Raw genomic sequence first — 24,335 nt, 5'->3', positions numbered from 1 at the left:
AAAATAATTAATGAATGCCTCTTTTCAACAAATGGAACAATATTGGTGTGCATGCCGTTGATTCTCGTGACTAATTTGTTGTTTGTGTTAGCTTAAGAGATTGATGAGTTTTACCTTGTAGAAGCACTTNTTTCACTGCTCATCCAGTTTTTCAATTTTTTTTATTTGAGTTGGTCGACAAAATTTAAATGCCTCGTTTATTTTTACTGGTGTAATTAATATATTTTATGTAATTTTTATAATTATAAATTTATTAAAGTAACTAATTCACTTAATTTTTGAAGTCAAAATATCATTGGCTGACTCAAATCAAACAAATTGAAAGATCGGAAAATAAAATAAAAATTTTGAAAGATTTGATTGCCGGTTTAAAATCGGGCATAGTTTAGATAATTTATTTACTATCTTATTTTATCAAGATGTGGGTAGAGTAAAAAATACGTTACAACTTGGGAAGACTAAATGAAATTTATCTCTGTTTTAAAATAAATTCGTAAATAAATTATCTAAACTATGCCCGATTTTAAACCGGCAATCAAATCTTTCAAAATTTTTATTTTATTTTCCGATCTTTCAATTTGTTTGATTTGAGTCAGCCAATGATATTTTGACTTCAAAAATTAAGTGAATTAGTTACTTTAATAAATTTATAATTATAAAAATTACATAAAATATATTAATTACACCAGTAAAAATAAACGAGGCATTTAAATTTTGTCGACCAACTCAAATAAAAAAAATTGAAAAACTGGATGAGCAGTGAAATTAAAAATTTGAAAAATTAGATAGCCAACAAAAATAGTCCATAATTCAAATAAGCTTTTAGTAATTTTTTAATTAAGTGGTGAGGGTGGTGCGTGAAACATAGGGATACACCAGGTGCAGCAGGCAATAGATAATAAATTTCGCGAGCATCGAGATGATGCGACCAAGCTGCCACTTGCCAAACGGATCGGGCAACGGGAAGGCGGGGGTTGGTCGGGTCTCAGCTCCCTTATTAAGACCAGTCAACGCCTAATCTTTCCCCTTCTCCCATCTCCCTCCCAACTCCTCTTCTTCTTCGTCTTCTTCGTCCTCTTCTTAGAAAAGCGCGTTCTCTCCTTTTCCTCCCCTCTCCCCCTCACGCATCACCATCCCCCTCAGTCAAAACCCTCCCCCACCCACTCCCTTTCTCGACATGCGCCCCGATCCCGTCTCCGATGCCTCTCCGTAGCGCTCTCATGGACGGAGCGGGCCCTTCTCACGACCTCGCCGCCGGAGCTCCCGTGGCGCCGGCGCCGGCGCCGGCGCCGCCGGCGATGATGGCGACGCTGGCGAACGCGGTGCAGGCGCTCGGGCGCGGGTTCGACGTCACGGCCGACACGCGCCTCCTCTACTGCAAGGGCGCGCCCGCGTCGCGCGGTCGGGGGCGACGCCGGCCTCGAGCATGGCGCGGAGGACGGGGACGTCGCCCTCGCCGAGGGCGCGGGCGGCGGCGGCGGCGGCGGCGCCGTGCTCACCGACGTGCCCGTCGAGGTCGACGTCGACGTGTTTAGGGAGAGTAGGGTGAGGAGTCGCCCGGAGCCAACCCCCTTCGTTTGTAGCTTCCCAAAGGTACTCCCCCCTTCCGTTTGCATCGGTGAAATTTCTTATTATTATAAAACAAACTATGTGATCTGTGTAATTTGCTTCACGATGAGAGCAGGCGCCGGCACCTGATCTTTGTTTTTATCAGGAGTTTGATGTTGATCTGTGGTGATTTCATGGCTCGGATCATGCAGTACTGTTGGTTTAATTTTTATCAAATATGATCCAATTGTAGAAACAAAAATTTCCTTGTTCATGGAGCCTTGGAGGTGCTTAGAATTTAGTTACCAAATCAATTGAAATGAAATGGCTCGAGCATCTGACGAAGTTGAAGGACATCCCTTCGCCTTATCATTGTATGAGAAAGTGAGACAAAGTGAGGCTGATGTTAGGCTTTCCAGGAATGTGGATGGAGGATATTAATTGAAGTGATAACATTATCTCTATCTTGGTATCATGGTTACCATCTGAGTTAAACAGGTGTTTTTGCAGTGAAGGATTAGCACATCCATTGAAGAGATATGTTGTTGTAACAGCTCATGTTTATTTTCATTTTTACATGTTAGGTTTAGGAACCTTATAATCCTTTAAATTTTGAACCACTGTATGCTTCGAAGGAGTTAAAGGATCGGTTGAGCTGTTTTAGTTGAAGTAATCAAAAGGATAAAGTTGCCAATTTCTTCCTGTCTCACTCAATTTTTTTTTTTTTTACTGTTCAACTGGATAGAAGATTGTTGTAGATGGGCAATTAAAAGATTCTAATTAAGAACAAAATAATCTGTAGCTTAATAGGACTAAAATCTTCTGAAATTTATTCAACATTAAAACTGTCACTCTGCTATCTTATTTTGGATGAGTTTTGTGATAACTCCATTGTGCAATTGATATTTTCTCCTCTGGTCGAACTCCTCTTACCAAAATCTTTTTTTCTTTTTCTTTTTTCTGTCTGCAGATGGTTGAATATTTCAACAAGAAGTCGGGTTTATCTGGATCAGTACCACTTGGTAGCTTTAATTCCATGTTCTCTTTCACTGGCTCGTCGAAAAATGATGCTGCAGTAACGAAGGCCCTTGCATTGGATGGTTATTTTGTTCCTCTTTTTAAAGTTAAGCTTACGAGTTCTGAATTAGTTTTGCGTGAAGATGTAAAACGTGCCATTCCATACAGTTGGGATCCATCATCCTTGGCTAGGTTAGTAGGTAATAGACTTGTTTGCACTAGGAATTGTGGCATAATTATATGTTATATGTATATTCTATCAACTGGAGGCCTTATATGTTTCTTCAATTGTAAGTTTCCTTTCCAATTGTCAGTACTCTTCTTTATGTGCAGCTTTATTGAAAACTATGGTACCCACATTATTACTTCTGTAACTATTGGCGGTAAAGATGAAGTATATATTAAACAACACCATTCATCACAATTGTCATCATCAGAATTTGAAAAATATGTGACGGACATTGGAGATGAAAGATTTCTGAACCTGGAAAACCAGTCTAACACTGCTCCCATCAATTACAAGGAGAAGGTTAGTGTTCTCTGCAAACTTTTGAATTCTTGTGTATTAATATTGAATGTGTAAGTAATCAATCTTTTCGTGAGAGATATTGCTGTTATACGATAGCGATATTTGTCTAGTCTTCTACATCTAGGCGAAAGAAGAGTTTTTTTTTTCTCCCAATATCCATTTTTTATATGACAAGTTTTTCATTGCTCTACGGGGCCATGAAAACTGTAGTAAACCATATTCACAGTAAAATAATGTGCTTGACTATGATAACTCTTCCTAGTCTGTGATAGTGGTCATTAATATTCTCAATTAGTGGAGTCAGGAATGAACAACAAAGAAAAGTTCATGAAGCTGCTAATATGCATGGGATCAGCCTTATTTCTGTGTTTTGATATCTCTACATGTCTAATGATTGTTAATATTGAACTTACATTTCTATAGTACAAGCCAAAAAGTGATGTCTTTGGCTGTTGCTCATGTCTGATATGTTTTTTATTCCACGTGTTGCTTCATAATGGTTCACAAATATATATGCTGAACTTTCTTGCTTTTAGAGCCTACTCTAAACTAATTATTATTGACCGGTAACCTCAGTTGCTGTTTCTTTTATTGCAGGACATTACAGTAATCTTTAGGAGGAGAGGTGGTTGTGATCTCGTTCAGAATCATGTAGAGTGGACAAGAACTGTCCCTTCAGCGCCAGATGTTATAAACATGACCTTTCTCCCCATTGTTTCTCTTGTGGAGGGGCTGCCTGGAAAACATTATCTTGCCCGTGCAATCGATTTATACTTGGAGTGTAAGATATAATAGCTGGCTGTTTACTTTCTTTTATCTTTTATTAATCTCTGTCTGTATATTGTTTATTGAAAAAAGTCCTTTGCTAAATTTTTCTGCAATATCAACAATTTTGTCATCACCCTAGCATTCTCTGTTCAATATATAGGTCCACCATGTAGCATAATACAATGTCGAAAAGGCTTTATCGAATAACCATTTGTCACCTTGATATCAACCCTTTAGGAATTTGCGATAATTTCTCTGTCGTGATAAGTTTCGGTTAAAGAGGCTCAACAGAAGTTGTCAGCAGATAAGTTGGTTGTGTGTATTTAGTCTCTCTCACATTGAATTTGCATGGGAAAAGATTTTACAGAATTACATTTCATACTTCTGGGTATTAGAAAGCTGTGCAAAATATTGCTCCTGTAAAATGGAAGTACTGTAATTTGCCTGAGCAATCTGTATGCACACTAGCATCTCTGCATTAAAGTCCTCTTGACTGCTTCACTACAACAAAAGCTGAAGCTTCAAGTTGGAGCTTCCTTTTGGAGGCTGAAAAGCTTATTTAAGCTTCTTGCCACATGCAAGCTCCAACTTTTTTATTTGTCAAAAATCTTTGCTGGTGTTTCTTAGAGTAGACCAGCTGTTAATCAGGCCAAACAGACACAGTGTCTCCATTTCTAAGGTCCGTGAGCTAGAGCGCACACATTTCAATTAAACTTTTCTATTTTTCTCTATTAGCGAAGAGTAAGCAGCCTAAATGAATTGCAGTGCATATGGCAAGTTTGTAATAACTTCTAATTTATTCTCCAGACAAGCCTCCGATCGAGGAGTTGCAATACTTTTTAGAGTTTCAAGTGCAGCGAGTTTGGGCTCCAGAACCGACAACTATTCCTGGTCACCATAGAAAGGAACCTGTATGCCCATTTCTTCAGTTTAGCTTAATGGGCCCCAAGCTTTATGTCAGCTCAGAGCAGGTACACAAGATCCTTACAGTTAAATGCAGATATCTTTGATGTTTAATCCTCAATAGATTTACAGAATGATGACATATCATGAAAAAATTCGGCAGTTTTGGCCTCTCTACCTTTTCTCAATCTCTATATCTATGACTTTCAGAGATCACAGGAATAGAACTTGGTAAATCTCCCTTGTGGGTAAAGCTTCTTTGTGGAAAATATTGCATTAGAGAACACTTGCACTAGATATGGGATCAAAAATAGCTCCAGATGTAGCTTGAGAGAACCTACATAAGATGTATATGTTGAAAAACAATATTTCTTGTCAATCCTTTCTTTGTTTTGATCATCAACTAAAGCATTATGCTGATCAAGATGTGACGTAAATTCACACTACTTTGTATAAATATATTAGAATATAAGCTTCTCGCTTCACTTGACGAGACATGTTTTACAAACTACTTACTCCCTATGGAGTCTTCTTGACACATCATCTAACAAGTATTCTTGCTTGAAGATAGATGAATGCTCTCTTTTGCAAGGACCATCTTTTCACTTATATTACAATATTAAATTTCATCGCCTGATCGGTTACTTAACGTGCATAAACTTTTCAAAACTCCAGGAAATGGAAAAATGCATATACTTTTACAGTAGTTGACTAGTTACCTTCTCTTAACTAAGTCATATTGATGCAGATTTGTGTTGGGCGGAAACCAGTCACTGGCCTCAAATTATCCTTAGAAGGGAGCAAGCAAAACCGGTTAACCATCCATTTACAGCATCTTAGTTCATTGCCTAAAATCCTCGTACCCCACTGGGACTCTCATGTTGCAATTGGCCCGCCAAAATGGCAAGGCCCCGAAGAACAGGACAGCCGCTGGTTCGAGTCAATTAAATGGAAGAATTTCGCACACGTCAGTACCGCACCAATAGAGAACACCGAAACAAGTATCGGGGACCTTTCTGGTGTTTACGTAGTAACAGGAGCTCAGTTGGGAGTATGGGATTTCGGTGCGAAGAGTGTTCTCCACCTTAAACTATTGTTCTCGAAGGTTCCTGGTTGTACAATACGGAGATCAGTATGGGATCATAGTCCATCTAGTCATTCAACTCAGAAAGTGGACGAGGTTTCGTCCTCTTCTTCGAGTGAAGGCTCCAAGCTTGCGAAGATCGTCGACATGAGCGAGATGTCGAAGGGCCCGTCAGATTCGCCGGGGCATTGGCTGGTCACAGGGGCAAAGTTGGGTGTCGAGAAGGGGAGGATAGTTGTTCGTGTAAAGTATTCGTTGTTGAACTACTGATTTACAGTATAGTTTTGTTATCTGTTGTATGAAGCATTCTTTTCGACAGGTAGGAGTTCTTGTTTTGTTCTTCCTGTACATTCCTTAAAATCACGTCATTTAATTGACGTTCTTCTTGGTTCACTTAAAATTTGTACTTGCTGTTACTAAAAGTCATGTTGCTATACTCTTTCTATGTATTGAATAGTGTGTAAATTTTTTCTTGAAGAGGTATGACTTGTTGAGGGATTCCGCAACCCCTTTTTTTTTTTTTCTTTTTTTCTTTTTTTGTTTCTCAGGAGCAATTTCAAATGCTCATTAAGCAAGGTGAAAAGTACTAGTATTGTTATGGAGGATTTTATGTAGGTAATTTACTTCTTCGCTCTTTGCACCGAAGCTGAAAAGTACCCAGGAACCTTCGAAAACAACAGTTTAAAGGAAAGAACGCTCTTCGCACTGAAATCCCAAACTCCCAACTGAGTGATTGTTGTTTTGGTGTTCTCTATCGGTGCGGTGCTAACGTGTGCGAAATTTGCTTCTTTGATGATCAAGTTTTGTTCTGTGTGGATGTATGAAAGTTTACTTCTTTGATGATCAAGTTGCTTCTCTCTTTGGATGAGTGACACCATTAGGCCTGAGCGAATTCGGCCCAACGCGTAAGATTCGGTTCGATTTTGCATGTTGATGTCTTGAGTGACACGACATTTTCTACAAAATCGATCTTTTGGGTACAATTCGCAAGGTGTAATTGTCTTATTAGTGCCATGTGGCTCTTGTAGTTATATATTGGTGGAACTAACTAATTTCATTTCACAAATGGATGAGATACACCAGCTCCTTTTTAGTAGTCCCTTCCTGAGTGTCCATTGAGAATAAATCTCTTGCATGGATAGTGATTATATATAAACGGCTGACTCTTAAAACCAAACAACAAAAATCCAGAACTGGCTCTCAGAGCATCTAAAGGAGCAGTTATTTAAGGGATCTTTCGGCCGTTCCAATCTTTCATTCACTATGAAAATTCTTCTAGTGAAAACTCAATGCTGCTACTTTGTTTCATTTATCGACAAGGACACTGTCTTTGTTCTATCAATTAGGACAAAATATACTTTGTTTTTTTCATTCTTATTTTTCTACTTTGTTTCCACTTTTTCTTGATATTACCACCAAGTTTTGTTTTGAACATTATTATGCAACCAATCGGAATATATCCAATTTTGCAGGCCCTTCATATACATATAAAAGAGTGTGTGCTTGTTCTCTCTCTCTCTCTCTCTCTCTCTCTCTCTCTCTATATATATATATATATATGAAACTTGTAGGGATCTTTCTATTGGCTCTTGGATGCTGCTACTGCTGATGGAGGTGATGCAGATATGATGTAGCTTCACTCTTGGTTGAATTGATCAATTAAGCAACCACAAAGGTATATCTTTGTTGTGATTGAAGAAGTTTCTTAATTTAGTGTACATTCCTGATCAAATCTAGTGTACATTTCTGATGATTACTTGGCATATATATCTTCCTTCTTAATTTGTGGCTCTATTTGTTCACTTGGGCAACATTCCAGGTTCTTCTGCAGAGATTAGACAACAATGGTACTCTCTCTCTCTCTCTATATATATATATATCTCTCTCTACTTTTTTTTTCAAAAAATATATTTTTTTTCATTCTTTTCTTTCAATCATAGGAAAACGAAGAAGGCACCGCGATTCCGTCCGAACCCCAAACAAAAGCCACGGTATCTACCTTTTTGATCATTTCTCAGTTGCTTTCCGTTTCTCTTAAAAATGAAAAAAAAAAAAACACGTAACGTCTTAACTGCTAGCACAGTCAATACAAATATATACTTTATCTCAACCAAGTGAGATTCAAATTCCAATGTCACTGTAGTTGTACACCCTAGCTGATAACATAGAACTCCGATAATAATAAAATGAAAAAAGGAACAATAAAAAGAAGTTTCTATAGAAATATCTTAGTGCATGATTAATCTGCAGGAGAAGGTAAATGAGGTCATCGATGGAAAGATTGATTGGAGGGGCAGACCTGCAAGGAGAGGAAAACATGGAGGAGTGAACACCTGTTGGTTCATTTTAGGTACTCCTAATCGCAAACTAAGATCCTACAATTAATATATATTGCAATGAGGTCTCCTTAATCGATTTTTATTTTCTTTTCTTTTCACGCCTTCCTGCTACATTAAATTCACTGCAGTCTCATTTGGTTTGGAGAATGTCGCGAGCTTAAGTCTTGCCGTAAACCTGATAACTTACTTCACCGTGACTATGCACATCGACTTAGCAGACGCATCAAATGCTCTTACAAACTACATGGGGACCAGTTATATTATTTCTGTAGCCATCGCAGTATTCGCAGACACGTTCATTGGAAGATATAAATCTGTTCTTTTATCGGCTGCAGTCGAGCTCTTGGTACTTCAGCTTTCAACTCTCCATATCGTTTTTCTTATCAATGAGAAATTACTCATCTCTCTATTTTTTTGGTTTGAGTAGAAAAATTCACTTTGGATGATGCATTGCTAATCATAAGGAGTTACATGTACAATGATGGCATCTTAGAGTAGTGATTCATCCTCATTAACTAATTAATGCCGAAAAATATCCTGACGGTATTGGAGAATCAACTGCAACCTTAAGAATTTGGCACTTTATGGGGCTTAAGTATTTCTAAACTGAGTCAGACCTGCAAAAATTACATACAATATTTACTTTGAAGTAATTTATCCTCAGAAAATGTGTCCTAATTCTAGCAGCGTAGTTTTACTTAAAAATTAGGACTAAATGAGCAAACAATCCTAAAACTTTTTGAGTTACCCTAATATCTTCAACATTGTTCACATGTGAAATAAATTGCAATTTTGCGTGGGATCAGAACCTAGTTTCTTTTTAGTTCAGGCATGTTCTCTATCATTTTCACTCGATTCTCAACTGGTTTCATCCATTTTTTTTTTTTTTTAAATCGATTTTATCTGCTTCTCGCCTGTCCTAGTCCATATCTTTGAAATTGATAGTCACTTGTACCTTCCACTTTCGAATGTACAAGTAACATTGCTCGTTCTTTAAAATCCATGAACTACACACCAGGGACTACTGCTGCTAACAATGCAAGCCCACAAGCCAGGCCTGAAGCCACCCCCATGTAACATCTTCGACCCCACCGCGCACTGCCACCGTATCGAGGGCGGTGACGCCGCGCTCCTCTTCTCAGCCCTCTACCTCGTCGCCATCGGCTCGGCGGGGATAAAGGCGAGCCTTCCGGTGCACTGCGCCGACCAGTTCGACGACACCGACCCCAAGGAGGCCGTGCAAATGTCAAGCTTCTTCAACTGGCTGCTACTTAGTTTGTGTGTTGGTGGTGCTATCAGTTTGACTCTGTTGGTGTGGGTTCAGAATAACAAAGGGTGGGATAAGGGATTCGCGGTATCCACAGGTTCCATGTTTTTGGCTTTCGTGGTGTTCCTCGTCGGGGTGCCCTGGTATCGGATTCCGGTGGTTCGCGGCAAAAACGCGCTTCTCGAGATCGGTCAGGTTGGCTTGTTTTAATTCTCTTCACAACTCCACTCCAAACTGTGATATTGAAAACATGATCTAAATGTTTTGCTTCCCCACCAGGTTTATGTGGCTGCTTTTAGGAATCGGAAGCTTATCCTCCCAGGGAATCCCGAAGAGCTTTATGAGATCAGCAGAATGAAGGGATCAGCTGAAGCAGAGGAATTTGTGCCCCACAGAGATCAGTTCAGGTACTACTAACTCAACTTATAATCATTCAGTGTGAGATATACTTCTGAATCGTTTTCTATCAGATCAACCTAACAGATATACTTCTGTATCATTTCCTATCAGATCAGATTTAATGTATCTGTCCTGTGTATATCAAACATGTACTCAGGTTTCTGGACAAAGCGGCAATCCCAGCACCAACGGATCCTCCTGCAGAAGGCGGCGACAACCAACCGCCGCAAGCGTGGAAGTTCTACCGGGTGACGCAAGTGGAGCACGCGAAGACGGTGCTGGGGATGCTCCCGATCTTCGGGTGCGCCATCTTCATGAGCACTTGCTTGGCCCAGCTCCAGACCTTCTCCATCCAGCAGGGCACCACCATGGACACTCGCATTCTCGGGGACCACGTGAAGTTACCGCCGGCCACCCTCCCCATCATCCCCATCTCCTTCATGATCATCATCATCCCGCTCTACGATCGCGTCTTCGTCCCCTTCGCCCGCCGCATCACCGGCCACCGGACGGGCATCACCTACCTCCAGCGCATCGGTGTCGGCCTCGTGCTGTCCTGCCTGTCCATGGCCACCGCCGCACTCGTCGAGACCAAGCGGAAAAAGGTTAGCGCTGACATACTGACGTGTCATTACTGTATCAGTGACATATTACCACGCAGTCAAGTTACTTATAACTGCAATAATTTAAAAAGTTTTGAGCCAGAAATTACATTACAATAAATTAGAGTTTGAGGATTAAAGTGTCACCCTCCTTATATATTAACTTTTGATTTTGATTTTACAATTCCGAATACAGGTCGCGGAGAGCCACGGGATGCTGGACGCCATCCCGGTGCTGCAGCCGCTGCCGATCAGCTGCCTGTGGCTGTCCCTCCAGTACTTCATCTTTGGCATCGCCGACATGTTCACGTACGTCGGCCTGCTCGAGTTCTTCTACTCGCAGGCGCCGACGCCGCTCAAGTCGGTCTCGATTTCGTTCCTCTGGTGCTCCATGTCTGTCGGCTACTTCCTCAGCACCATCCTGGTTCAGGTGGTGAATGCTGCAACCAAGAACAACACCAGGAGCGGGGGGTGGTTGCATGGGAACAACATTAATAGGAATCACTTGAACCTCTTCTATTGGTTGCTTTGTGTTCTCAGCTTTTTGAACTTCTTGAACTATTTGTTCTGGGCCAACTGGTACAAGTACAGGCCCCAGGATAAGGATGATCCAAGTGAGGATGAGAAGGTTTAGAGCACCATCAAGTTTTCTTCTTGTTAAGTATATTTCTGGACCGATTTTTTACCTGAATTAATCCTTTAAGATCAAATTCGGAAATTCTGTAATTCCATGCGCATCAAATGCGCGAGAATGAAAGTAATGCTGTCAAATCAACATATCTGCAATTGAAGGGATTCTCGTGGAATTTTATGATCTATAGCTTATCAAAAGTAATGAAATGGGGACATAATCAAGGACCAAACAGTTACTTAACTCACATGGACCCATGTGCATTTCAATCATTAAATTTATTTAGATCCTCTTAAAATTTAGCTCAATCTATTGAAAACAAGTTGGAGAAAATACTCTCAGGAATCAATCGCACATTACACATCCAACAAGTCAATAGCGATTCTACATATTTATCATCTTAGATAGTTTTTATAAAACCACAAACTGATTACATATACTAAACATTATATCCCACGATCTTATTAATTGCATGGCTACAAGGGGCCATGTTACTCCTATTTGACTTTTTATCCTCATCCCACATTGATTGACGTGTTATTAGCCTCGGATCTCGGAGGCCCCACATGATCCAATTTTGTTCTAATCTCTCCCCCTATATAAACCCCACGACAAACACACAAATTCCTCACCAATTCCAAGATCCAACAAGAACATCTTACTATTCACTACTAGTTCTCATTCTATGGCTATCGCCAATTCTCTCTTCGCTCTCTGCCTCCTCGTCTCGCTGCAGCTAACATATGTTGACGCACGCAAACTCGGTGCGGTGAGTACGATAACGCAGTTTCTGGCGCCGCACAACGCGCTGCGCGGTAGCATGGGCCTGCCGCCGCTGCAGTGGAGCGCGCAGCTGGCGGCGTACGCAAACTGGTACGGGAACCAGCGGCGGGGGGACTGCGAGCTCGTGCACTCCACGTCGAACTACGGTGAGAACATCTTCTGGGGGCAGGGCAACCAGTGGCGGATAGCGGACGCCGTAGCGGCCTGGGCAGCCGAGCAGGCCTACTACAACTATAACTCCAACTCTTGCGATCCGAACGCCGACTGCTCGCACTACACCCAGATGGTGTGGCGGTCGACGAAGTTCGTCGGATGCGCGAGAATTACATGCAATAGTGGGGATACATTTATAGTTTGTGAGTATGATCCCCATGGCAATGTCATAGGTAAGAAGCCATACTGAGGATCATCACGAATTGGGCCGTAGGCCGAGGATTCTGAAGAAGTTTCTTGAAGGCCTTGAATTTTAATGGGCTGAGAATCTCTTTCTGCATGAATATTGTGGTTGAAGTTGAATAAGTTTTGTTTGTTTTAGAGTGTTCCAGTGGCAGTAATTAGAGTTTGCTTCAATTTTCTTCCAATAATATTTATTATTATTTTCTTTTATCTTTCTAGAGGCTTGTATATTTTATGGAATATGGATACAATATGTCAACTTCTAACTATGAAAGTGTTGGATATCAAAATACACTAAACCACAAAAAAAAGAAGAAGAAGAAATTAAAGTTTTGGAAAAACAAATGAATAATTCGGCAATAATTAGAAAAAAAATTTTATCCAAAAAATTTGTAAATTTTTTTGGCCAAATAATTTGGCATACGCGAATTACTCACGAGTAATAAATTTAATTTAAAAATTCACGTATGATTTCGATTTTTTAGGAATAAATCGTATACGGACTGTTTATTTGGATTCTAAATAATTCATGAATAATTCGCGAATTAATTCAATGTATCAAATTTAAAATTTAATTAAAAATTTTATATTTTTAATCGCATTCATTTCTTAAAATAATGAACCAAAACCAACTGACCTTAGGTAGAATACAGAAAAAAAAAAAGGGAAAGCTTCAGAAATCCTCCCCGTGGTTTCACACTTTTTCATTTTATTACCCTATGGTTTAAAGTGTATCAAGTTAGTACCCTGTAGTTTCTCATTTTATCACTTTAGTACCCTATAGTTTAAAGTGTATCAAGTTAGTACCTTGTGATTTTGCACTTTATCACTTTAGTACTCTATAATTTAAAAAATCACAGAATACTAACTTGATACAAAATTAAGACTACATGGTACTAAAGTGATAAAATGCAAAACCACAGGGTACTTGATACACTTTAAATCACAGAGTACTAGAGTGATAAAGTGAGAAACTACAGGGTACTAACTTGCTACATTTTAAATCACGTGGTAGTAAAGTTAAAAAAAATTGAAACCACAAAAGGGTTTTTGAAGTTTTCCCAAAAAAAAATACTAGCAAGTAAGAACATTTGATCGGCCACTTCTGCTTCTCAATCCCTTCCATGGCCACTACCCCGACGATCCCGAACCCTAAGCTTCGATCGATCCCCCTCCTCCTCTTCCGCTTCGTCTTCGTCCTCTGCGTTCCCGGCGATCTTAGCTCCGGCTCGGCCCCATCGACGATCCTCCACCTCCATGGCGAATCCGCGGAGCGCGTCGTCGCCGAGGCCTCGCGGTGCCCGTCGCCGAACCCTAGCCTCTACTACTACCCGGTGATCGGGATCGTGAGCCACCCCGGGGACGGCGCCTCCGGGAGGCTGAGCAACGCCACCGCCGCCTCCAACATCCCCGCCTCCTACGTCAAGTTCGTCGAGTCCGCGGGAGCCCGCGTCATCCCCCTCCTCTACAACGACCCCGAAGAAACCCTCCTCGATGTGAGCTTAGCAATTTCTACCAGGCGCCTCGCAAATCAAACTCGGTGAATCTGGTCCAATCTGATCGAATTTAGTAACAGTGATTAGATTTTATACATGTTTATTTCTAATATCAAAATCAGCTATGTTGATAATATTCATTTTTCGTAACAAATAAACCTTTTTCACTTTGTCGTTTTATGATTTAAAAAGTTCTATATTGTGATAAAGTGATATTTTTGTAAATCATAGAGCGGGAAAATTCTATATTGTACAACCTGATACTCACTTCACTACCCTACTTGGTAGTACAACCTTATGATGGAACTAAAATAAAATCACATGATAGTTAAATGCAAATTTTTAAACCATAGAATTGCAAAACAAAAATGTGCCGAACCTTCGGGGGGCAAGTTGAAGCCTACCCTTTCTTTCTCGAATTGATTGTTTAATATTCTCCCTCACTCTGCATGGCAATTTACTAGAACATGATATTTGGATTGTAACACATGATGATTTACTGCGTGCTTTGTCATTAGGATTAAAAAAAATTTAAAAAAAATCACAAACTGAGCTTGTATTCCCACATAACCGCTGACAGAAGATCATTTATAGTTGCTTTTATAAATTTTGACCAACTATAGGAATACCATTTAGTTGATCCATTCCTATATGAACAACTTGAGTTAAACCTGTCTTTGCCTGGTAACAATCTATTCCACAAGATTCTTGTGAATAAACCAACGGGTTCCGTATCTATAAGTGGGAGGAGATTAAGTAAAAACGAAATTTGAACTCGCAACTTTCTGCTTTGATACTATGTAAAACAATCTTCTGTACAATCATTTTTCTTCAAAGTTTAATCTACTGTAGAATGGTGTTTTGATGATTTATGCTCAATACAAGCCGCATGGATTTTCAAATTGCAATTTCTATTCAGTACTTTGTGCACTCTTTCTCTTACTTCATGATGAATGTCCGTCCTCTCCATTATCTTCTGGCAGCAGCCTATGGTTTGTTCCTCTGTTTCTTTGACTCCTGTTCTATTTGCTGCAGAAGCTGAGTTTGGTGAATGGTGTGTTGTTTACTGGTGGATGGGCCAAAAAAGGTCAATATTTTGAAACCATAAAGAAAGTCTTCCAGGTGATCTATAAACACTACTGTACAGTTCAATTCAAGAATTTTAAGTAAATTTGTAGTGCGTAATGGAAATTAAATATGCTATATATCTGTACAAAAAGGGTTGCATTACTCTTGTAATTGTTAACTGTAGGTTTCCTTTTCTGCATGAAGTGTCACTATTTTTACTCTTTTTCTTTTCCTTCTCTTTTAGATAATTTTGGACAGAAATGATGCAGGGGATCATTTTCCATTGTTTGCAATTTGTTTAGGCTTCGAGCTCGTAAACATGATAGTCAGCAAGGTTAGTGTCCCTTTATTTAGGCTTTCGAATACTACTACAAGCTGATTCTGAAGTGGAATATTGAAACCGTGTTTCAATTTTCATCGTTCTGCATACACAACTTGCTTGTGTTTTCTGTGGGGTGACTCCTTTCAAGGAGTAATCAATTCTAAATAAATGATTACTTCTATTTATGATTAAGCAGATCTGTTAAGACTTGAAAGACTGCCTAATGTTTATTAATGTAAAATAACGGATAAACACATTAAAACGAAAGGATGTTTAGAATGTACACTGGCCAAAATTATCAATAGTCATCAGTAACACTGTATGGAAGTCCTTTTCTTATGAGGATCTACCCTAGTTATGTCCTTCTCTTACTATATTTCTTGCCCAACTTATGTATTTTTAGTGGATGTGTAGGACCATAATATTTGTGAGAGTTTCAGCGCAGAAAATCAAGCGTCAACTCTTCAGTTCACAAATTATAGTGTGATTCAAGGATCTGTTTTTGAAAGGTACTTGCAATTGATATCCTTCTATTTTTTGAGTACCTTATATATATATATATATATATATATAGGAAACTCATCTCATTTTGCGGCATTTTGCATTCTAACATTTATCCTGTCACATTTATTTCTATGCAATTACTGTGTGCATCTAATGTATTGTGCAAAAAAAATGAAGATTTTGTATCATATGAGCCAATAGACACTGTTCTTCTATGCACCTAATCTTTAGTTTATGTTGTCATAACGTTGTCCGTAGCTTTATCTGTGTTACCATTTATCTGATTTTTCAGATTCCCTCCCGAACTACTCGAGAAATTAAGCACCGATTGTCTTGCTATGCAAAATCATAAGGTAAGTGAAAGAGCAAACATTTGCTAGTTATATCAAATATGAGCTATCTTATTTCTGGAGTATTTAGAGATGAAAGAAGTGTTTTGGTTTTACACTATCATTTCGTATCTGCATCTTGTTCACATCAAAGTTACTAGGTAAGTGAGTGAATTTCGTTTTTGGAACTGCTTCCTAACATTGTGTAATCCATTTGAATGATTCACAATTTGAAGTTTGGTGTATCTCCTCAAAGGTTGCAAGAGAATTATGCTTTATCAAGTTTCTTCAAGATTTTGACTACGTCAGCTGATGAAAATAACGCGGTACATGGATAATTCAAGATCTTCCGCTTCCCCCTCGTGCTCACTGGCAGTGAGCTTTTCAGTTGCTTCATTGATATATTTACCATGGGAATGAATTTTCTATCAGATCTATGTCTCAACTGCGCAAGCATACAATTATCCAGTGACTTGTTTCCAGTGGCATCCTGAGGTATGCTTGGATCACCTTGCTGTTATTTTACATTTAAAAAGTATACTGTGTAGTCTCACCATTTACAAAAATTTTCAACTATTCTGAATAAAAGAAGAACCTAATTCCTTGTGATTTGGTGATCCTCTTAAGCTGTAACAATTTTGTCGGCTGTAGAGCTGTCTACAATTTTGTCAGCTGTAGATATACAGAAACAACTTGGGCGCACTAATAAACTTATGCTACTTATCACAGAAAAATGCTTTTGAATGGGGACTATCGATGATTCCACACAGTGAGGATGCAGTTCAAGTAACGCAGCATGTGGCTAATTATTTCATCAGGTTGTGAGTGAGCCTTATTTTTCATTTCGTTTTCGAATTGCTTCACTTTCTAGTTCACTTTCTAGTTGCTCAATTTGCTATCTTTGCAACACTGGTAGAGTTGCACATAAGTGTTTATGGAACTAGTTTTTATTGAATCTGTAAAAGATCCAGTAGCCAAGTTGGCGAGACTGAAAAGTATTTTTCCAACATGGTATGTTACAGCGAGGCTCGCAAGTCCTCAAACAGGCCTCCTGCTGAGAAGGTGCTGAATAATCTCATCTACAATTACAGCCCCACATATTGCGGGAAGGAGGGGTAAGTTCTTATGTTATGTTATTGCAGCTCATTTGAGCATCTTCCAACTTGGTTAACGCCGAGTGTCTTGTTTTGCCTGTAGGAAGGGGTATGACGAAGTTTACATCTTCTCCGAATATACTGGAAAAAGTTTGAACGAGTAGCTTCTCATCCAAGCCTATTGGGCCTCTTAAATTCCTCGTTTAATACGGTATTAAGATTCAGATAAAAAAACTTTCAGATCAAAATAAGCTTTTAAGATTCGGACGTGAGGTGTATCATATGGCTCACCGTGCTATTTCAACGAGAATTCATGGAGCTCCCCATTAAAGTTGCGCTTCCAAATACATGCATTGGCGGGAAGGGTATGTGTGTATAATGGTGATGTATGTATACAATTGTATAGTTGTTCTGACAATCTATTTGCTATTTTCTGTAGCTTAATATAAATGGATCGTCCATTAAAATATTGCCGATAATGCTTCTTTTGTGTCTGTTTTCTTCTTCTTGAGCATTCTTCATAAAGCACTGTACTTTAGAAGCCACGTAAAAATGATCAGTCAAAGATAAAAGAACACCATATATCTTTGAACAGTGATTCTCTCCCTTTCTTTCTACTATCTCTTCCCTCTCTCTCAGACGCTCCCGTTTCTTTCTTCCATCTACCATTACTGCTAATCATCATCTTAACGTAATAGGATTGTGTGGCGGAGCCGAGCAAAAGCAATTGGAAGCTCCAGAGCCCTACAAAAACTACGGGACGACCCTGCAAAAACTAGAGGACGGGAGCAAGATCTAGAGACTGTTTGGTTGGATGTAATCATAAAAATATTGTAGTTGAAAATACATGCAGTTATAAATGTTGCAGTTATAACTACACTTAGTTTTTTTGATTTTATGTAGTTACAACTGCTGGAGTTATATTTCTTCTGTTTGATAGGTTGCAGTTGAGATTTGCATTTGTAAATTCTATCAATGTTTAAATAGAAATATGAGATTGCCTCTTCTAAACATAACGTAATCATATTTTAATTATTAGTTAAGATTTTTATATCTATATATAATTTATATATTATAAAACAATGTATGAATTTAATGAATTTTAAATGCGAATATATTAGATATTTGGTCAAAACAAAAATAAGACATTATTAGACTAGCAGACTGAAAAAAAAAGAAGAGTATCAAAAAAAATTTATTGACTCTAACAGATATTATTAAATCCTAGCAGATTTCATAAATTAGTACTCTCGGGAAAAAAAAAAAAAGTGTATGAAAAATAATCACACATTGCTTTTTTTTAAAATGGATGAGCCGATTCCGACCCAACTGCTGCACTGCAGTTGGTACTGTAGCCAATTTGGCTACACTACCAACTGCTACAATTGAGCCTTCTCGTACATATACAACTAAAGCATTGAACCCAACTACATCGAACCAAATAAAAATTTAACAGATACATACATTTTTAATTACAGTACAGTTGAAAATGCATACAACCAAACAACCCTTAATGTAATTTGTTTTGCACTTTCTCAACTGGGATCACAGTCACACAATTCACTTAACCATATTCAAGCTCCAAAATCAAGTTCAGAGAGAGATAACAAAACCAAATAAGAAACAAATAATTCACAGCAAGAAAATGTTGTCATTGAATATTCATTTGTTAACACTGTCAGAGACGGAACTACACAAATTTCTTTAGCCAGTAGAACGATAGAAGGAGGCATTTCCACGCCCCATTGATTCTTACATTGATATATAATGATAGGTTTCTCCCTCGTCGTTCACCGCTTCTGCTGTCTCTGAGATTTGTTTAGTAAAGAAAAAAAAAAAAAAAAAAGAAAAAGGAAAACCCTTGAATTAGTTATCAACAAATGCAACTAATATTGGGAGCCTTGAGAAACTTCGGAACCCTTTGAATGCCCCAACTCCAGATGGAAAAAGTCGGCTGATGGAACGAGAATTCTTAACAAAGACCAATTAGTTGATATACTCCCAGTTTTTCTGAACAACCAACCCAAAAAAAGAATGATCTTTCTAAACTGCAGAGTTTAGTTGAATATTAGCTCTCACTGGGGTTTATCAGTTTCATCGTCGGAGGACGGCGCCGACTCTTCTCCACTCAACGCCTCTAGTACACTGGCCTCTTTGGAGGCTTCCGCGAGGGCTCCGAGCATGTTTAGGACGTCGGCCGTGTCATCAAGATAGTACTTGGCCTTGCTGGGTTTCTGGCCGACGGTACAGGCAAAGAGGGCTGTGTTGGGGTCGACCAAGCTCCTCGAAATTGTGGTGGCAATGCCCTCGAACATGTCCTCGTCCGACCTGTCGTCCCCGATGCACAGCACTAAATCCGCTTGCCTCCGGCTCTCCTTCATGGAGGAGAGGATCTTCTCCGCTACTAAGCCTTTGCTGACTCCCTGAAACACCACCATGAAAAAAGTAGAAGCAACAGCTGACTGCAGTTACTCGGAGTTACGGAAAGCGATGTACTATGCAGCAACATCATTTGAAATGACCAATGAGAAGAGAAAAATCCTGTGTAAACACACCAAGAATATCTCCACCAGCCAATCACATGATAGCAATATTAGATTGATAAGTTTGCGTTGAATTTTTTTAAAAAAACAATATTTTTTTTGAAATATAAGATCGAAAAAGAAAATTATTATAAATTAGAGTTCCTCTAAAAGGCAAAATTCGGTTAAAACTTCAATGCACATCCTAGACTAGGTGATAGCTAGGTAATAGAAGTTTTTTGCAGATTATTTACTCCAGAAGCCAACTAATGTCAACCAAGCAATGACATTTCTAGCCATTGTCATGCATCGGAAAAGTAGTTAGTTAAAATAATTCATGTAATGAAGTGAATGATTTTTTTTAAAAAAAAAGAAAGAAAGAGTGAGTTAATGAATATTATATTATATAGCGCATAAAATTGAAGGCATTAACAATATATACAAGTTTGAATAGACAACTATTCTCATTGTAAAATGATGGATAAAATGTATGAACCTCAACTATAGCTCCATATTAAAATAGGTAACAGAATGTTAGAAATATCAATTACACTAGTTCGTCTTCTTAAATTTTGACTCCAGAAAGTTTCACAAAGTGCGGTTAGATGATACGAAACTCGAATAAGAAAAACTGAAAAATACCCTAATGACTAGGTGCTCAGATTAGCAGGTTAGGTAGAAATACCAAAATTATACATGTTCAGATAACATTTCAAAATGGGTTAAGAGTTTAGGAAAGCAGTACATTTTCACTGAAAAGATTTTCTGTTAATTAAATAGGATCAAAAGAGAGGAAGGGCATCAGTATGTCCCAGGTTACTAGATATACATAGAAAACAAACACAATAAACAGAAGTTCATAGTTCATAAAGGAAAATGAAGAAATGATGTTTAGACTAAACAAACCTGAGGCTTGACTTCAACAATGAACTGACCACTCTTGACGGAGACTGGCTCATTCGCAAGCACACTCTCAAGATGATCGAGCATTTCCTTTGCTTGAGCCGAGCCAAAGCCAGGGTCAGCATCTTGATGGTGCCATACAAGAGCACTTTCTTTGGTTTCAATGTATGACCCATCAGTGGCTTCTGTATATAGTTTCATGACTGGCTCCGCCATCTGCATCCATCCAAAGTCTGAGCTCTGGCTGCTGGTTTCCCATTCTCCATCTCCAGACCACCTGCACATATTGAAGTAAAACTGAGTGAGTGATACTGCTATTCCTCCATTGCTATACATTGGTAACAATCTTTTCTTTAGTTTTGGAGGCAGTAAAAGATTGAGTCAGCATATATTGATTATCATGTTTACCCAGTTGGTAAGCAAAAAATTTTTTTTAAAAAATAGACATATCTCATGTCTTAAATCAATCATACTCTATGGATCCTAATATCATATCTACTGGGGTTTTGATTGCTCTCCTGCACCTTTTTGGAGGAAAGATTACCTCAGCATAAGCACCTGATGAGAGAAAAGAAATGAAACTACCGTCTTGTGATGTAGTACAATTCTGCTTCATAACTGTGGTTTAGATTGCAAAACATTGCTTCCCTGAGGTTGCTATCCTCTGCAGATGTCATCTAATGCATTAACAGTCCGGCATGGAACTATCATATAAACCTTAATCTATCTTCATTGTTTTCACGATTCTCCTTATTTACATGGTTTAATTGAATACATAACCGCATATGACTTATTCAATGGCAAGTCTCATAAGGCTGCAACAATAGCAACATGAAACCAGCGCAACATGAAACCAGTAAAGTATTACAGCCTGAGCCACAAGGTATCATAGCAAAATTAGGCTCAAAGCAAAGCAGTGCGCCCTGAAGTTTTCACAATTATATACGCATAAGCGACAAACAATAAGCCACAGCAAGCAACTGATCGTGACAACCAGCACGTGCAGCAAACGTCGTTTGCCCATTAATAACAGCATGTCATTAATATGTATAGCCATCCTACCATACTCAGCATAAAAGGGGCAAAATCAAGAGGGGAAAAGGTACCTCAAAAAGTAACCATGTTCAGCTGCGATGCCGAGCTTCGGACACGGGGCAAACCACCTACCTAAGCTGTTCCTCCCTCTCCCACTGACAATAAAAACCACATTCTTCTTATCCGAACACAAAGCATTAATGATCCTTATAACCTCCGAACTTGGAGTCTTGTTAATAGATGTCTGCGGCACCACCGTCCCATCATAATCCAGCAATATCGCCCTGCTCTTAGATCTCTCATAAGCTGAGAGAATGGCATCCACATTAAGCTTCCTGAAATTGGGATCAAGCGCGACCACCCTGAAACCAAAGCCTAACCCGATTCCCCAGCACCTCCTCCGAAAGTGATCCTTACAAGCCCTCTCCAAGTCCTGCAGATAGCTCTTCGACCAATAAGCCACGTTATGCGTGCTGACGTATCTATAGTGCTTCTCATGCCGCAGCTGCTTTTCAGCGTCAGACAGCGATATGGACTCATTCATCGCTTCGGCTGTTGATTCTATATTCCAAGGGTTCACGCGGATCGCACCGCTCAGCGAGGGCGAGCAGCCGATGAACTCCGACACAACCAGCATGCTCCTTCGCGGGCCGTCGGCCTCGGATTCAGAATCGGACCCAGAAATCCCGTGCCTGCAGACGATGTATTCGTACGGGGTGAGGTTCATCCCGTCCCTCACCGCAGTCACCACAACGCATTCAGCTACAGTGTAGTAGGCGATCCTCTCGACGCTGGGCATGGAGCGATCGATAAACACGACGGGGCTGTAACCCGGCCGCCCGAACTCATCATTGATCCTCTTGCAGCTGTCTCGTATCTCGGCCTTTATTTCTTCGAGGTCCTTCCCGCGGCCGCGGGCCGGGTTCGCAATCTGGACGAGGACCGCCCTCCCTTGCCACTTGGGATGGAACCTGAGCATGTGTTCGAAAGCAAGAAGCTTGAGATTGATGCCTTTGAAGATGTCCATGTCGTCGACGCCCAATAGAACAGTCCTCCCCTCGAACTGCTGGCGCAGCTCCGCGACGCGCCACTCCTTGTCGGGCAGGCGGAGCACCGACTGGAGCTGGCCCATGTGGACGCCGACCGGCATGATCTTGATCCCGACGGTGCGGCCGAAGTAGTCGAGGCCGATGTAGCCCCTCTTGGACTGGTACTCGATGCCGAGCATGCGGCTGCAGCAGGAGAGGAAGTGGCGGGCGTAGTCGAAGGTGTGGAATCCGATGAGATCGCAGTTGAGCAGCGCCTTGATGATCTCCTCGCGGACGGGGAGGGTCCGGTAGATCTCCGACGAGGGGAAGGGGCTGTGGAGGAAGAAGCCCATGCGGAGGCGATTGAAGCGGCGGCGGAGGAAGGTGGGGAGCACCATGAGGTGGTAGTCGTGGATCCAGACGTAGTCGTCCTCGGGGTTGAGGACCTCGATCACCTTCTGCGAGAAGAGCTTGTTGGCGAGCACGTACGACTCCCAGAGCCCGCGATCGAAGCGGCCGCCGTGGTCGGCGGAGAAGGGGAGCATGTAGTGGAAGAGCGGCCACAGCTGCTGCTTGCAGAACCCGTGGTAGAACTTGTCGAGCAGATCGGGGGGGATGAACGCCGGGACGCACTTGAACCGCTCGAACAGGGTCTGGGACACGTCGTCCTGCTCGTGCGGCTCCACGTCCACGCGGAGGGAGCCCACGTACAGCACCTCCATGTCGTCGGGGAGCCCGTCCTTGAGCTGGAGGAGGAGCGAGTCCTCGTCCCACCCGAAGCTCCACCCGCGCCCGTCGGGGCGGCGCTTCGACCGCACGGGGAGCTGGTTCGCCACGATGATGATCCGGTCCTGGGCCAGCGACGAGGGCACGTCGGAGGACACGCTGTTCGCGCGCTCCTCGTCCTCCATCTCCGACAGCGTCCCCGGCACCGTCATCACCCTCGGCATCCGCTTCAGCCCCGATCGCCCCCCGCCGCCGCCGCCGCCGCCCCCTCCGCCGCCGCCCAAGGCGGCGAAGTTCCCCGCCGCGAGATCCAGAAGGTTCGTGTACGATCTCGACATCATCTTCTTCGCCGGCGGATCAAACCCTGGCAACACTAGGTGTTCGATCGAGCACCGCACGCCGAAAATTAGGGATCAACAGATCTAACAAAGCACAAACAACAACAACAACAACAACAACAACAACAACAAAACAAACAAACAAACAAAACCTCGATCCGATTCGATTCGATCAGAAATGGAATACCTGAATCAACGACGAACGAATACCTGAATCAACGACGACCGAATTCGAACCAACACCACTTCGCCCTCTCCTCGTTCTCGTTCTCCTTCGACGCGGCGAGATTCAGGGAGGTAGAGGAGAGAACGAGGACCGAACAATACAGAGAAGGAGAGGCCAAAAAAAAAAAAAAAAAAAATTATATTTATTATATCAAATCTCCGTTGGCAACTGGGGAGAGCTGTATAAAGAAAGGGGTGGAATGGGATGGGGGGAAAAAAGAAAAGCCAAAAAAAAAAAAAAAAAAAAGGTGGAGGCGAGGGGGGAGAAATTTGGGAAAATTTGTAGGGGGAATTAATTAATAATAATTAATAATTAATAATTAATAATTAATTAATTAATAAAATAATAAAATAAATAAGAAAAGGAAGGAAACAGTGTGGGGTGGAGAGTATATGCGAGAGGAGGAGGGGGTGTGTGTGGGGGGGTATTTGGTGTATGCAGTGCAGTGGTGGGGGGGAAGGGAAGGAGGGAGGGAGCC

The 24,335-nt window shown here is 40.7% G+C and overlaps 5 protein-coding genes across 10 annotated transcripts; 4 read left to right on the top strand and 1 right to left on the bottom strand.

Moving 5' to 3' along the window:
• On the top strand, positions 1,031-6,326 carry LOC109722283 (MACPF domain-containing protein CAD1-like). The gene is given in 7 exon segments (XM_020250269.1): positions 1,031-1,409; positions 1,411-1,593; positions 2,519-2,757; positions 2,899-3,094; positions 3,692-3,875; positions 4,670-4,833; positions 5,514-6,326. Coding segments are annotated over 7 exon segments (1,782 nt in total). The 5' UTR covers positions 1,031-1,199; the 3' UTR covers positions 6,120-6,326.
• On the top strand, positions 6,467-11,166 carry LOC109722281 (protein NRT1/ PTR FAMILY 4.5-like). Of its 2 annotated transcripts, XM_020250267.1 has the most exons (9): positions 6,467-7,524; positions 7,669-7,696; positions 7,790-7,840; positions 8,100-8,199; positions 8,317-8,534; positions 9,207-9,650; positions 9,735-9,862; positions 10,012-10,459; positions 10,653-11,166. In XM_020250267.1, the coding sequence occupies exons 2-9, from the start codon at positions 7,694-7,696 to the stop codon at positions 11,088-11,090; spliced, it is 1,830 nt and encodes a 609-aa protein (XP_020105856.1). In that variant the 5' UTR covers positions 6,467-7,524; positions 7,669-7,693; the 3' UTR covers positions 11,091-11,166. The 2 variants fall into 2 exon arrangements, with proteins under 2 accessions (XP_020105856.1, XP_020105857.1); XM_020250268.1 differs by lacking the exon at positions 6,467-7,524 and having other exon boundaries at positions 7,534-7,696.
• LOC109722546 (pathogenesis-related protein PRB1-2-like) lies at positions 11,547-12,476 on the top strand. Its single transcript, XM_020250638.1, has one exon. It carries the CDS (start codon positions 11,773-11,775, stop codon positions 12,271-12,273), a length of 501 nt encoding a protein of 166 aa, XP_020106227.1. The 5' UTR covers positions 11,547-11,772; the 3' UTR covers positions 12,274-12,476.
• Positions 13,324-18,095, top strand: LOC109722334 (gamma-glutamyl hydrolase 2-like). 3 transcript variants are annotated; one of them, XR_002219452.1, is made up of 11 exons: positions 13,327-13,762; positions 14,798-14,884; positions 15,075-15,164; positions 15,567-15,661; positions 15,949-16,009; positions 16,222-16,311; positions 16,418-16,480; positions 16,715-16,803; positions 17,008-17,100; positions 17,183-17,444; positions 17,778-18,095. XR_002219452.1 is itself a non-coding variant. In XM_020250357.1 (10 exons), the coding sequence occupies exons 1-10, from the start codon at positions 13,391-13,393 to the stop codon at positions 17,241-17,243; spliced, it is 1,101 nt and encodes a 366-aa protein (XP_020105946.1). In that variant the 5' UTR covers positions 13,327-13,390; the 3' UTR covers positions 17,244-17,573. The 3 variants fall into 3 exon arrangements, 1 of the variants encoding a protein (XP_020105946.1); XR_002219453.1 differs by lacking the exon at positions 17,778-18,095 and having other exon boundaries at positions 13,324-13,762; positions 16,715-16,783; positions 17,183-17,573; XM_020250357.1 differs by lacking the exon at positions 17,778-18,095 and having other exon boundaries at positions 17,183-17,573.
• On the bottom strand, positions 18,689-24,038 carry LOC109722024 (probable alpha,alpha-trehalose-phosphate synthase [UDP-forming] 7). 3 transcript variants are annotated; one of them, XM_020249870.1, is made up of 4 exons: positions 23,784-24,038; positions 21,611-23,666; positions 20,508-20,781; positions 18,689-19,502 (listed from the first exon to the last, which is right to left on the bottom strand). In XM_020249870.1, exons 2-4 carry the CDS (start codon positions 23,632-23,634, stop codon positions 19,155-19,157), a joined length of 2,646 nt encoding a protein of 881 aa, XP_020105459.1. In that variant the 5' UTR covers positions 23,635-23,666; positions 23,784-24,038; the 3' UTR covers positions 18,689-19,154. The 3 variants fall into 3 exon arrangements, with proteins under 3 accessions (XP_020105459.1, XP_020105461.1, XP_020105460.1); XM_020249872.1 differs by having other exon boundaries at positions 23,819-24,038; XM_020249871.1 differs by having other exon boundaries at positions 23,842-24,038.

The sequence above is a fragment of the Ananas comosus genome, linkage group 16 (assembly GCF_001540865.1).
Source record: "Ananas comosus cultivar F153 linkage group 16, ASM154086v1, whole genome shotgun sequence".
NCBI classification, from domain to species: Eukaryota; Viridiplantae; Streptophyta; class Magnoliopsida; order Poales; family Bromeliaceae; genus Ananas; species Ananas comosus.
Note: the sequence above shows the minus strand (reverse complement) of the source record. Positions and strands in the feature narration are given on the sequence as shown.